Consider the following 12729-nt stretch of genomic DNA (forward strand, 5'->3'; position numbering starts at 1 on the left):
AATGTCATGTTGCCATATCAGTTTTTGATTGGTCGATATGGTGCATTTTTCCACCAACACGAAAGGGTTGTTTGTTTTTTGCTCATAAGCAGAGAGGTCTCGCTGCGCTGTCCTTAGACAGCAAACGTGACGAAACTATTGAGGAAAAAACGCCGCGTATATCTTGTTTATCATGACTCTGGTTTTACGTGGCCGATCAACACAGTTTATAAACTGGTATATGTCACCTTGTTGCTTTGTCTTTAAGAGGTCATGTGATTGTCTTACCACGACTGCTTTATTCTTTTTCAGTCAAACAGCAGCACTCATGCGATTGTTTTGCCCCCTGAGCTCCAGGTGTTGTGATAAAAAGTGATGTCAGCCAGAAAGTGATTGCCGCTGTAGCGCCCAGATTACTTACAGCTACTTCCGTGCAACTAATATAACCTGCGGTAACCTGAAGACAGCTTCAACCGACTGTTTGTTGAAAAATAATAACGCGACCGCATTTTCTTGTTAGTAACGGTAACGGGGTTGTAATGATAGAAATAGTAATTAGTTAGATTACTCGTTACTGAAAAAAGCAACGCCGTTAGTAACGCCGTTATTCCCATCACTGATTGTCACTGTGTCAGAGTCGCATCATCACAGGAACATAATCTGTTGAAAATTAAACACTGCTGTGCAGCCAACAATGCAAACCCTGGCAGTCGAGGATGTTGAACAGAAATGAATGAAGCCTGAACCAAGTTGGTGGCAACTTTCTCACTGAGACAGGCAGCTGAAGCATCACACATGCTTAACATGTGCTCAGCCTTCAGACAGTTTCTTTGTGAATGTGAATTAATTTTAGTCGAGGTTTACTTTGTAGAGACACAACAGACAGCTCGGACTCGTCTGGAGTGCAGCTCTAAAGCTAACGTTGTTCTTGTTGAACGTGCAGTTAGTTTTCATTCAGACATGAAATGACAGATTCCTTTCTTTCTTATTTTAATAGAGGATTTTTAAATTTAACAACACACAAGTATTCATACAGAGGACAATCACAAACCAAAACCCACAACATCTCTAATATTTGATTTTTATTTCAGCGTGAACTAGAATCACCCCACCTGCTAATGATTGATTTTCTAATGTGGACCACAAGAATGAAGCTCTTGAAACTGTTTTGTTTGAATAGAGAGAATAGAGAACAGCGAAACGCTACAGCTGCAGTGACCGTCAGTGTTGCCAACTCCTCAGTAAGGAAAATCGCTATTGGTTGTCCTAGAAGTCGCTAGAAGTTGCTAAATGATATCATCACCTAATTTGCATAATTTGTCATGCTAATGTAATTGTAACCTACGTTGTTGGAGAGAGAAATAACACCGTGGAAGAGACATAAAGTGAGTAAAAAACGTCCTAAATGCATTTAGAGTTTATTTAGAACTACAAATTAAATTTATTTTAGCAATTATTGTTTTTTTTAATGTCACAATTCCAACCCTGCTCCTTTACCCGGGCTTGGACCGGCAAAAGTGACCCGAAATAGGCACTCTGGTGGAGTTACTTTGTGTGTGTGTGTTTATAAGTAGTTTTAAACCTTGTGATCCACAAAACAGCATAAGAGTAAAAGAAGAACTGACTGTGTTACAGCACCCGCTGCTTGTTGAGAGTAAAAGTGATACACGCTTTCACGTCTTTTTTTAGCGTCTTTTTTTTAACGTCTTTTTTTTAACGTCTTTTTTAGGGGTCTGAAAACTCGCTAAATATAGCGACAAAGTCGCTAAGTTGGCAACACTGGTGACCGTCAGCATGCTGCATGTGTTTCAGGCACTTCCTGTAGGCGGGGTTGGGACTCATTGGCTGCTACATATACTGGATGATATGGCAATGACCCTGTTGCCACTAGGTGGCACTGTGACTGTGACTGAATACTGGCAGGTAGCTGTGCTCAGGCTGGGACTCGCATGCAATGGGGTCAACTGAACAATTTATTAATCACAGCAACTTAAAATTTCATATCTAAATATCAAAATTTGGCACAGTTCCCGTGACACACCTCCATCACAGCATGAAGAGGTCGGCACATCAGACTCTTCAAAGTCTTCTGAAAACTGATCTGTTACAACTCAAGCAGGAGTTTGTTAAAATCTCGATGGACAGAACTATGCAGAGAAACATTTAAATTTTAATTAACTTCCTGTAAAAATAAAAGTTCAATTAAGAAAACTTTATTAGCAAAGATGCCAAAATGGCTGATTTCCTGTTGGGTTTGGATGCGGGAGGCTTTTTTACATGTATGTTCTGAAATGAATGTATTTATTAAATAAACTGTGTTTTATATATTGAGCTCCCAGTTTATTTATTCTTAGCTTTGTGTGAGGAACCTGATGACACCAACACCTGGACCTAATAACACACAGCGATACAAGCTTTTCTTTTAAAAGACTCAACGCCTGCAATGCAAGTGTTCCAATATTAAAATACAAGTTTTTTCCTCTGGGAATTTTAAGATGCTGAGCTGTGACTGAGCTGTGCGTCTCACAGACATGTTTGCATGTGAAGATGCTTCAGAGCTGATGTTTCTGATGCATGACCTGTTGGAAAACAGAGAACAGCTCTGGCTGAGTCATCAGGGCGCGACAGAGATTGGTGTTGTCTCGGTTTCATTGTCTGGAGCAGAGCGGAGCTGTTTTGGGAGAACCCGCCCAGTTGGTTCGGTGTCAGGGGATCATCAGGTAACTCGTTGCCTGTAAATCTCAGAGTTTGGAGCTCACACCCGTTTACAGACAAAGACAGAGAGAAAAGAGGGGAGATAAATACTCCAGCGCTACTGAAACCATGGAGGAAACGAGGACACGCCAACAATACAGGATGTTATTACAGCAGAGGCTCGGAGAGAAACCACCCCATCAGATACCATCTGTAATTTCTAGAAATACAAAGAAAACAGAAAAGCTCCAAAATTAATGAGACCACAACACCAGAAGTCACCCTATTGGTCTAAAACATAAGGTTTCTACAGGATGGTTCACAAAGTGCAAAAACCTGACGTTTGATGTTCAAGCACATCGTCTGTGGTTACACTATGTTTGTGTCGGTCTGATTGGTGGGAAATATTTTTGTGTAACATGAGTGTAACTTGATCAGGGTTGGGGGGTGCTGGACTCAGGCGTGCCGGCCCAGGTGTATCCCTCTTCGGGAACCGTCATGGGGGTCATGGGGGTTCTGAGTAAAGCCAATTCACATGAATCTGGGTGCAGCAAGAAGCCAGAGAAAACACTGCTGGCCTCATTGCTGACATACATGCCGTTGGTTACCAAATCCTTCACCAGAATCCACACCCAATCTCCCCTCAGCAGGTGAAGGACCACTGACTGTGAGGTGGTCGCTAACTGGTTGGCCTCTGTGGTTTTAACAACTGGCATGAAGTTACGAAAGAGGCCGATTTTCAGGACTTTGTCAGAGATGCTGACGTGATAGCTGAAGACATAGGTGCCATCGATGGGGGCGATGTAGATGCCGGTGCTGGGGTTGTAATTCTCCTGGATGTTGTAATAAACATAGGAGAAAACCACGGGGGTGTTAGGTGGGGGAAAGCTGGTCGTCAGGCCTGCAGCAAAGGCCGACTGGATGGCGGGCATGCAGGGACCTGGAGGACCCATCATCCCTATGTGCCCCATGTCTCCCGTTATCCCCTGGGGCCCTCTTTGGCCCACGGTGCCCATTGGTCCCACATCACCTTTGCCTCCTGTATCTCCTTTTTCGCCTTTATGTCCATTGGCTCCATCTATACATCTGCACTCCCCCTGTGGCCCCAGCTCTCCTTTCTCACCCACAGAGCCAGGAACACCAGGGGGCCCAAACTCTCCCATCTCACCCATGGCACCTTTGGGACCCGGCATCCCCGGGGTGCCAGGCAGACCTCTGGATCCTGCAGGGCCTGTCAAACCAGTTGGTCCCTGAGTTCCAGGGATGGACTTGCAATTATCAGGACAGACACCATCATATCCTCTAGGACCCGGATCCCCCTGAAGACCCTCAAAACCTTGCTCCCCTTTTTCACCTGCAGACCAACAGAAACAGGATAAGGACGTGTTCTGAGGCTCAATGGGTGAAGCACCCGATGACTGCCTCATCACTCACCTTTGAAGCCCTGCAGTCCTCTGAGTCCTGCAGGCCCCTCAGGTCCCCGGTCGCCCTTAACCCCATCATCGCCTTTTTGTCCTGAACACAAAACAGATAAAGTCAGGTGACTCACACCATGGTAAACATTTAGTTATAGCAAAACAGAAAATCACAAGTAGAGTCAAAGCAGTTTAGGGCACTAAACTACAGCAGCCCCTAGTGGTGAAATGAAGTATTTTTCAGACAAGTTCATAAAGAGAAGACAGTCAATGCAGAAACAGGAGCAGCTTCAAACCTTTTATATTTTCCACTGCTCGTAACAGGAACTGATCATCTATCATCCAATAATTAAACTTCAGCCTCTCACAGCAGCTTTCGGGGCGACTAACACAGTCATATTTAAGAGCTAAACCAGGAATTTGCGTTTCTTTTTGCTCTCGTGGTAAACGCTATAAAAACAAAGAGATTCAAATTTGAAGTGGTGTTTTTGATTGGCTGTAGGCATTTTGGGAAAAACTGTTCAAATAAAATAAAGTAAATAATAATAACAATAATGGCTGTTCACGCGATACAACGTAATAGATAAACAATTAAATGACAGAAGAGTTCCTGATTTTTTATGATCTACTAGAGAAATTATTATTTATATAATAACAGGACAGTGTGGAGAATGAGCCATCAGAACTCTTTCTGTAACATTTATTTATTATAATTTAAGCCCAAACAGTCGTGTTAACAGTCATTAACTACGGCCACGTCTTTGTCCTGTAGAAAAACGGACAAGTTTAAATTAAACGTATTGTTCCTATATTAAGAAAATTAACATAAATTACAGATTAAATGTGGAGTTAAACAAAGGAAAGCTTCTCTTCTCGGGAGCACAGAAACATAATTTAACATAATTTCGTGAGGGATTAATAAAGTATTCTGAAATCGTCCTGTTTGTGGCTCACAGTGTAAAATAGTTTGACATTCCTTCACATAAAATGTTTTTTTAAATCCCTTTTAGATTTCCAATCATAGGAATGAGATGCTTGGCCAGGTACAAAGATTGCTTTGGTGAAAAGAATCAGAGCCCAATCAGTGAGCCACATCTTGCAAAATTAGTTTTTTTCTACCTGACAGAGACTCTTAAAGAAGGAAAAATGGGAATATTGGGAATACTGAGCCTGCTTCACAGCATTCCCCATCAGTAACCTTTGGCTCCTTGTCTGCCGACGAAACCTGGAGGACCTCTGAACCCAGTCATGCCTCTTTCCCCGGCAATACCAGGAATACCTGACGGGGAGAGCAACAGATTGATTAACCGACAGAGCAACAATAGCTGCAGTTCCTTCACTGTCCAGCAGAGGCAGCGGTAAATCAGCCCCATGTTAATTTAAGCATGTGTGCAGACTGATACACAATCTGTAAGCTTCTCATATTCGTCATGTTTTTCTTTATTTTTGGTCTGATGGAAATAAAATAATGTAAAAATGTTCCTTGTGGTCTGTAATGTCATGATATAGATGCAGGTTACCTGGCAGCCCTTCGTCTCCGAGGTTTCCTTTGGGCCCTCTGGAGTTCTGGCACAGAGTGCAGACACAAAACCAGGGGATCTGATGCTCGGGGACGCCGGACTGAAGGAGCATCTGGCAATGAGCATCCAGGTCACTGACAGCTGCTGGGTCAAAGGTGAGGACATGGGACTGGGTCCCATTTGTTAACATGACAACAGGAAGGAACATCACCGCCAGCAGGGCATGAAGAAGAAAGGTCACCATGGTCTGCAGAGAAAAAGGAGATGCTGCTGATGTCAGTTTGTGCAGGGCTCTGAAGCTGTGTTTCCTGGAAGGACGTGAACATTTCATCGAGGAGTTAAAGGACGGTCAGCCAGCGACGGAGGTCAGGAGCTTCCATGAACTCTGGTTAACTCACCGATGAGGGCTTGTACATTTGCCACAAAAATAAAGAATACATCTTCATTTTTATTTGAAAAACAGTGCCCTGGAGTCCTCGGGTCACTTTTAAAGTAAGATTTTATCTTCTGTTCAAAGAGGGTTTTACTCAGTGCGATCTGCCTAAAATCTGTCCGTGTTATCAAATTATATTATGTTTATATTTAAGTATAGTAAACTGTTTTCGTGTTAAATATTATTTAGTTCAGTCTGGTTTTGTGTCATTAATTCATTTAAAATGTTACAAACATGCTTTGGTGTCCTGTGTTTGAAAATGCATTTTATACAAATTAATAAAAATAGTCGTTTTTTCCTGGTTTAAAGGTTTTAAAGAAACTCACCTTGTTGTGTTTCTCGCCTTCTGCCTTTTCTCTGAATTCACCTCTCACAGCAGCTAATAAAACACCTGGACCACGCCCACCTGGTGCCCCACCCACATGTGTGTGTGTTAGTCTGCATTTCCTGTTTTTGACTGTACTGAAAATGTGACCTCTTTGCAGCCTCACAGGTGTCAGATGACAGGGCAGACCGACACACACACACACACACACACGCACACACACACACTTACAGTTTGCAGCTGTTTGTGTTCAGCAGAATGATGTCAGACCCTCATCTCCTCCTCCTCCTCTTCCTCCTCATCTCAGTGGTGCACGACGGTCTCCGTGTGCGGTTACAAGTACAGTTTTTGCAGGTTGTTACTGAAACATCAAACCAACAACACGAAGGAGAAATATCATTTAAATAAAACACAATATGAGAACAAAATCAGAATAAGTCAGTTAAAAAGAAGCTGCTCAAGTGAGTGGCCCTGATAGGCCCAGGTGTAACTATAATCGCTCTCTGATGTACGAGAAGGCTGACTGAAGGTCGTCATCGGATCCCGCACAGACAAACGCTCCATAGGTGGGACCTCATTAAAGCCGCACCCTGGGAATCACTGATGTGGGTCAACTATACAGCAGAGCGGGTGATACACCCACGACGTGATGGCTCAGTTTCAGGACTCGACTCCCCAAAACTCCCAGCTTCAAAGCAAGGACAAAGGAAAAAAGGCTACATGGGTGGAAATCGATCCCTCCCGATGGCAAAGGCCTCTGTCTGTTCTTCCTGCTGTTTTACTGGCACAGGCCTTATAATATAATACTGTCAATCATTATAATATGACCTCAGAAAAAGGAGAAGTTTTAGGGCCCGAGTGAACTTCCTCTTTTATGGGCAACAAGACGTTTTATACGAAGGAGATAACAACATCCAAGATCTATACGTTACAAACCTCCTTGATGCCATAAAAGGCAAATTATACAATACAGAAACATGACTGTTAGAAGTTTTAGTTTTCAGGTATCAGAGGTAGAATCAGCTAGAGCAACTTTAGGAACTGCTGCCATGAAGTGTGGAGCAATGACTGAAACCCTGAAGGAGGCAGGTAGCCCAAGAAGCAGAAAAGCAAAATACAAACAGAAAGAAGAACTGAAGACGGCGCCGTCCACAGAGAAGCTCCTCCCCCACCAAACACTAGATGGCGGATAAACGTGCAGACCATCGTGTTCAATCCATAACCAGTTCAGATCTGTACGACGTCCAAACTGCATCCAACCGTTTAGATGTCCAACCGTGACACAGCATGAAGTTCAGCGTTTTGGACAGCTTTGCCTGGATGTGTGGACGTCTGTGACAGGTGCAGGAAATTTACATGATTAATGCATTTTTTTTATTTTAAAAATCCACGTTGTTGTTGTAAATACAGATTATTTATAAACAAACTTGATTTATCACGTGTGTGTTTTTGTTATCTTACATTTTCCTGTTTTTCTTTAACTGGTTTACTTATTTCAATTAATCAACGTATTTGTTTTTTAATTAGGTTAAAACTGTCATTTATTAAAGTGTGTTATTAAACTGCCCCCAACTGCCTCCCTCTTCCCACTCCATCAACCCCCCAGGCATGCAGGACCTTGGAGTACAGCTATGTCACTGAGGTGCAGGAGAGGCCACCTGTTTTAAATTAGAACAGCACGCAGCCAGACCACACATGAACAGGCAGAGAGAGGTATGGGGTCTTCATAACTCCATTCTCTGTTCGCCATTGGGGGCAGGGGGCTGGATCCGGGATGCTGGATCCGGGATGCTGGCTTCCTTGCTGCTGCAGGACCGGGTGTGGTCTGCTTGTCTCCACCACAGGGAAAAGGGCAACATCTCCTGGGTTTGGGGGCAGATTGCCCCTTTGAGGGTGATGGTGCCTGGACCATGGCTATGTATGCACGGGGAGTGTGAGTGTGTACAGTGGTCATTTCTGTTTCTCTCCACGTTGAGTGAGTGCTGAGTGTGTGTATATGTGTGCATGAGGGTGGGAATGCACGTTTGCAGTGTTGCCAACTCCTCAGTAAGGAAAATCGCTATTGGCTGTCCTAAAAATCGCTAGAAGTCGCTAAATGACATCATCACCTAATTTGCATAATTGGTCATGCTAATGTAATTGTAACCTACGCTGCTGGAGAGAGAAATAACATCGTGGAAGAGACATAAAGTCAGTAAAAAACATCCTAAATGCATTTAGAGTTTATTTAGAACTACAAATTCAATTTCTTTTAGCAATTATTGTTTTTTTTAATGTCACAATTCCAACCCTGCTCCTTTATCCGGGCTTGGACCGGCAAAAGTGACCCGAAATAGGCACTCTGGTGGAGTTACTTTGTGTGTGTGTTTATAAGTAGTTTTAAACCTTGTGATCCACAAAACAGCATAAGAGTAAAAGAAGAACTGACTGCGTTACAGCACCCGCTGCTTGTTGAGAGTAAAAGCGATATGTGCTTTCACGTCTTTTTTTAGCGACTTTTTTTCCGAAAAAAGTCGCTAGGGGGTCTGAAAACTCGCTAAATATAGCGACAAAGTCGCTAAATTGGCAACACTGCACGTTTGTGTCTGTGTGCACCTGTTTGTCTGTGTTTATATGTCAGGTTGGGTCTTAGACTCCACCTCTCTGTGAACATCTCAGGCCCTCTAAAGTATGGAAGCCGATCTCCCCCCATCACACTCCCTGCCAGTGGCTGATGCCCTCAGGCGTCGGTGCGTTGGTGGTTTTTGGTGTCCGGTGCTGGGCCCTCAGGTATGTAACAGCTCATTCCTGGTGGCTGCTTGGAGGGGCCTGGTGCCTGTAACTCGGTCGGGCCCCTTCGGGGCCTGGGGCTCAGTCCACTCTGGCACAGCTGGCTGCTGGCAGAGCCTGCGGGCATTTCACCCAGCCGCCCCGCCCCCTGTGGCTTCTGCGCCGTGGCTGCTGGGTGACCCCTCATCTGGAACTGTTCACAGCTCTTTCAAGGAGGGTGGCTTTGCTGGCGCTCTGGTGGTCCTCCGTGGGCTTCCGCACTCTGGACGGCCTCTAGATGTCTGGGGCCTGGATCTCTTCCATGCCTGCTTCATGTCCCTGGGGGCAGGGCTATGACTCCCCACACCTACCGATCTACTATTAGACATTTACATGGAGAAACCTTATGAATACACACACAGGTGTACAAAAAGGTATTCACAGACACACAGTCTCTTGGCTGGCTGCTGCCTCCAAACATATCATGCATTGTCAGTCTTGTGTGCTGCTCAGTACGAGTCAGTATTTATTATTTGCTGTTACCTATGCTTATGCTAGTTGTTGCTGTAGTTTCGCTGCTCTGCTGTTTTCTTTTTGCTGGTGAATAAGATTTTCAGTGTCTTTTCTCTTTATCCCTCTTCTCCTCTAGTTTATTCTTTCTGATTGTAATAACTTAAAATAAAAATAAATAACGAGTGAATCAACTATGGCAATCTAGTGGACGACTATAGGAAAAGGTCCACTTGGGAAAGTAAATCTGTCTTTCTCAGCCTTCAGACAACAGTTTTGATTGCTACAGTGCTGGACAGGGCAGGCGTAATAAAAAGAAAAAAATGTTAAACGCACCATCGCCAAACAGAAAGCGGAAAAAAGTTTGGATCCAAAAAAGAAAATCTTTAAAATGAATCAGAATATTACATTTTAATAGCCTTAACCTCAGAAAATAACCCCACTCCACTCTTTCTTCCACCTGTCAGTGAAAAGCAGCACTTTCAATAAAGTTACTGCATTAATGCTCGCTGCTATGGAGGACCACAAGAGCCACGCGCATCGAAATAAAAAAAATCCTGTGCTTAATTAATGAATTGTGGAATAAAATCTGCATTTGTAAATTCATTTTTGAATTCCAATTTAATAAACTGATTTTTAAAATGCTTTTTAAGTCTTCATTTCAAAAACCTTTTTCGAATTGCACTTTAATAAACTGCATTTCAAAATCCATTTCCCTTTCCTTTCACCGAAACAATAACGTGGCGCACAGTGTGACGTCAAAAAAGGTGCACACCTTTGACGCTGCGTTTTCTAGTGATGTACGATATCACTGATTTCCTTTCCGATCCGATACAAAGTAATATTCAGGGTGGTATCGACGATACTGATCCGATACTTTATACAAAAACGTATTTTATTTATTGTTTCTCAAATTATAGTCACAATGATTACAGGACATCAGATTACTTGTTCTTATCACTTAATAATGCAGAGTTCATCATACAGAAATAAAAAAACTGAAGTTGTGCGCTATTTGCATCACTAAAGGACTCCGTGAGAGACGTCTGTCTCACCCTGGCAGCACCTGTCCCTCTCCTCCTCTTCAGTTCGCCTCAACATACGCGCCTCATATTCTGTGATATGATTTACTGTGAGGTGTTTGACAAGGTTAGTGATGTTGCCACAACCATACATGCCAACCCTCCCGATTTTTCCGGGAGAATCCCGGAGCCACCATTCTCCCGATTGTCCACCCGGACAACAACATTGAAAAACCATGTGGCAGAATTCACAGCGCGGTCTAGCCAATTCCAGTTTCCAATAATGCCGTCAGCAACTTAGTTTTAATATTACTCTTATTTCTCTTTCTGGGTCACAAAAAAACGTTTAACATATTGTCAGGTGAGAACTTCAAATGTAAATGTAAACTTCAAATATCTGAGCCGATCGACACATCGTCTTCAAACCCCCGCGGTCTTTCGCTACTCGGGTTAAACATGATATATAAGTCACTTTGATAACTTAAAAATGTTATTGTTTGGCTTTTTAAGTGTTTTATTTGTTCGTGAGTAAATCGGTTTGGCTGAGATTAAAGTTATTAGATTAGATTAAATTAAATTTAACTTTATTAATCTGTCGGGGTTCCTCCGGGGTTTTCACACAGCTGAATAAACGTCAGAAAATAATTAAACAGAAGAGTTTACGTCAGCGCCCGGTTATATTTTAGATAACAAGGAGCAGACGGCAGAGTTTCAGTCCACTGAGGGAGCACATGACGTACTACCCGGCTTTCTTTAGACCGCGAAAGCCGGGTCCTCAGGTGGAAGCAGCCTCTGAATTTGGACACCCCCACTGTTTCCGGGCCGGCCAATAATAACGGTGACATTTAACGTATTTTATCCAATAAATAAACCCTGTAAAATGTATTTAACCCCCCTTCCAACAGCCCTTTTGAATGTCTCCCTAATTCTGAGGTCTCAAGGTTGGCAAGTATGGCCACAACACCTCACTTTTTTTGCCACATGTATCGCAAAACACGTCTCAGCTGTTTGTGGAGCTCAGCCATTGTTGTGAGTGCGCGCGCCAAGGGGCTGCCAGACATTTATACAGCCGTATTTCGCACATGACTATGAAAGGCGGAAGAGGAAGTAGTTCCGTTGAATTTAGACAATCCGAATGTTATAGTTTCTTTCCACTGTGTTACTGTGAATGATAAACTACAAATTTACCCTAAATTACTAAAATATCGATATTTTAATGTGAGAATCGATTCTAGAACACAAATGACTGGTATCGAGGAATCGATATTTCAGGATCGATCCGCACATCACTAGCGTTTTCTCCGTTTTTCTGTCCACACATAAATGCAAAAACGGAGTTTTAGAAAATGACATAGCCTTAGGCTACGTCCACACGAACCTGGGTATTTTTGAAAAAGCAGATTTTTCTATGCGTTTGCATAGTTTTGGAATTTGCATGTGCTTTGTCTCTAGGGGCCACCGTAATGACCCCATCATTCCTCGGCAGTTCCTTTATTGATCTTCTTTTACAATGTATTTTGACTTTTCTGAAAAAATAGGCAGAGCATCTTTCATTTGCATATATTCCTGCTTCTGCACTTTAAATGTACAAGCTTTTTTCTAAATAATGTCCTGCAGTAATCTCTATCCATACTTACACCATTAGAATTGTCAGTAGAATATATATTGCCAATTTCTTTTTGTGTGGAATTTAACATCGATTTTGATTTATTTTTTATCTTTCTTTGCAATATCTTATTATATAGCATTTTATTCTTTGTTTTGCATCTTCCCACCAATTCACAAGGTTGGAGTATAGATTCCTGGTCCTTTAAAACTAAGGAATGTAGTAAAAATGTAATCTAACTGGGGTTTATTCCTCTACTGTTTTCCCAAGTATCTCCAGGATCATCCTTACATATCTCCCTAAAATCTTCTAGTAAAGCAAATTTCTTTATAAATAATTTTAGCAGCAAAAGATGTTTACCTCTGTCTACTGAGCCATTTAAATCACCCTCCACAACAGCTTTATTTGTCATGAAATGTATGTCTAGATTGGCTAATAACTCCTTAGGAACTGGAGGTTCTGCATCTGCGTGTATGT

General features: G+C 42.7%; 1 protein-coding gene and 1 pseudogene across 1 annotated transcript; one reads left to right on the plus strand and one right to left on the minus strand.

Moving 5' to 3' along the window:
* Positions 1-833: 833 nt before the first annotated feature.
* On the minus strand, positions 834-6319 carry LOC146502954 (uncharacterized). The gene is made up of 4 exons (XM_085130493.1): positions 5609-6319; positions 5287-5367; positions 4108-4188; positions 834-4027 (listed from the first exon to the last, which is right to left on the minus strand). Exons 1-4 carry the CDS (start codon positions 5937-5939, stop codon positions 3108-3110), a joined length of 1413 nt encoding a protein of 470 aa, XP_084986619.1. The 5' UTR covers positions 5940-6319; the 3' UTR covers positions 834-3107.
* A 1111-nt stretch (positions 6320-7430) lies between these two features.
* Positions 7431-9735, plus strand: LOC146502955 (uncharacterized; annotated as a pseudogene).
* The last annotated feature ends 2994 nt before the right edge of the window (positions 9736-12729 follow it).

This window comes from Neolamprologus multifasciatus, chromosome 14 (genome assembly GCF_963576455.1).
Source record: "Neolamprologus multifasciatus chromosome 14, fNeoMul1.2, whole genome shotgun sequence".
In the NCBI taxonomy this organism is placed as follows: Eukaryota; Metazoa; Chordata; class Actinopteri; order Cichliformes; family Cichlidae; genus Neolamprologus; species Neolamprologus multifasciatus.

Bases quoted from the DNA above. Each gene is read 5' to 3' on its own strand.
- LOC146502954 (XM_085130493.1), bottom strand. From the start codon at position 5,939: ATGAAATGTTCACGTCCTTCCAGGAAACACAGCTTCAGAGCCCTGCAC. The intron at 5,368-5,608 runs GTAACCTGCATC...TCTCCCCGTCAG, and splicing joins CGGAGACGAAGGGCTGCCAG to GTATTCCTGGTATTGCCGGG. The intron at 4,189-5,286 runs GTTACTGATGGG...TTTTGTGTTCAG, and splicing joins CGGCAGACAAGGAGCCAAAG to GACAAAAAGGCGATGATGGG.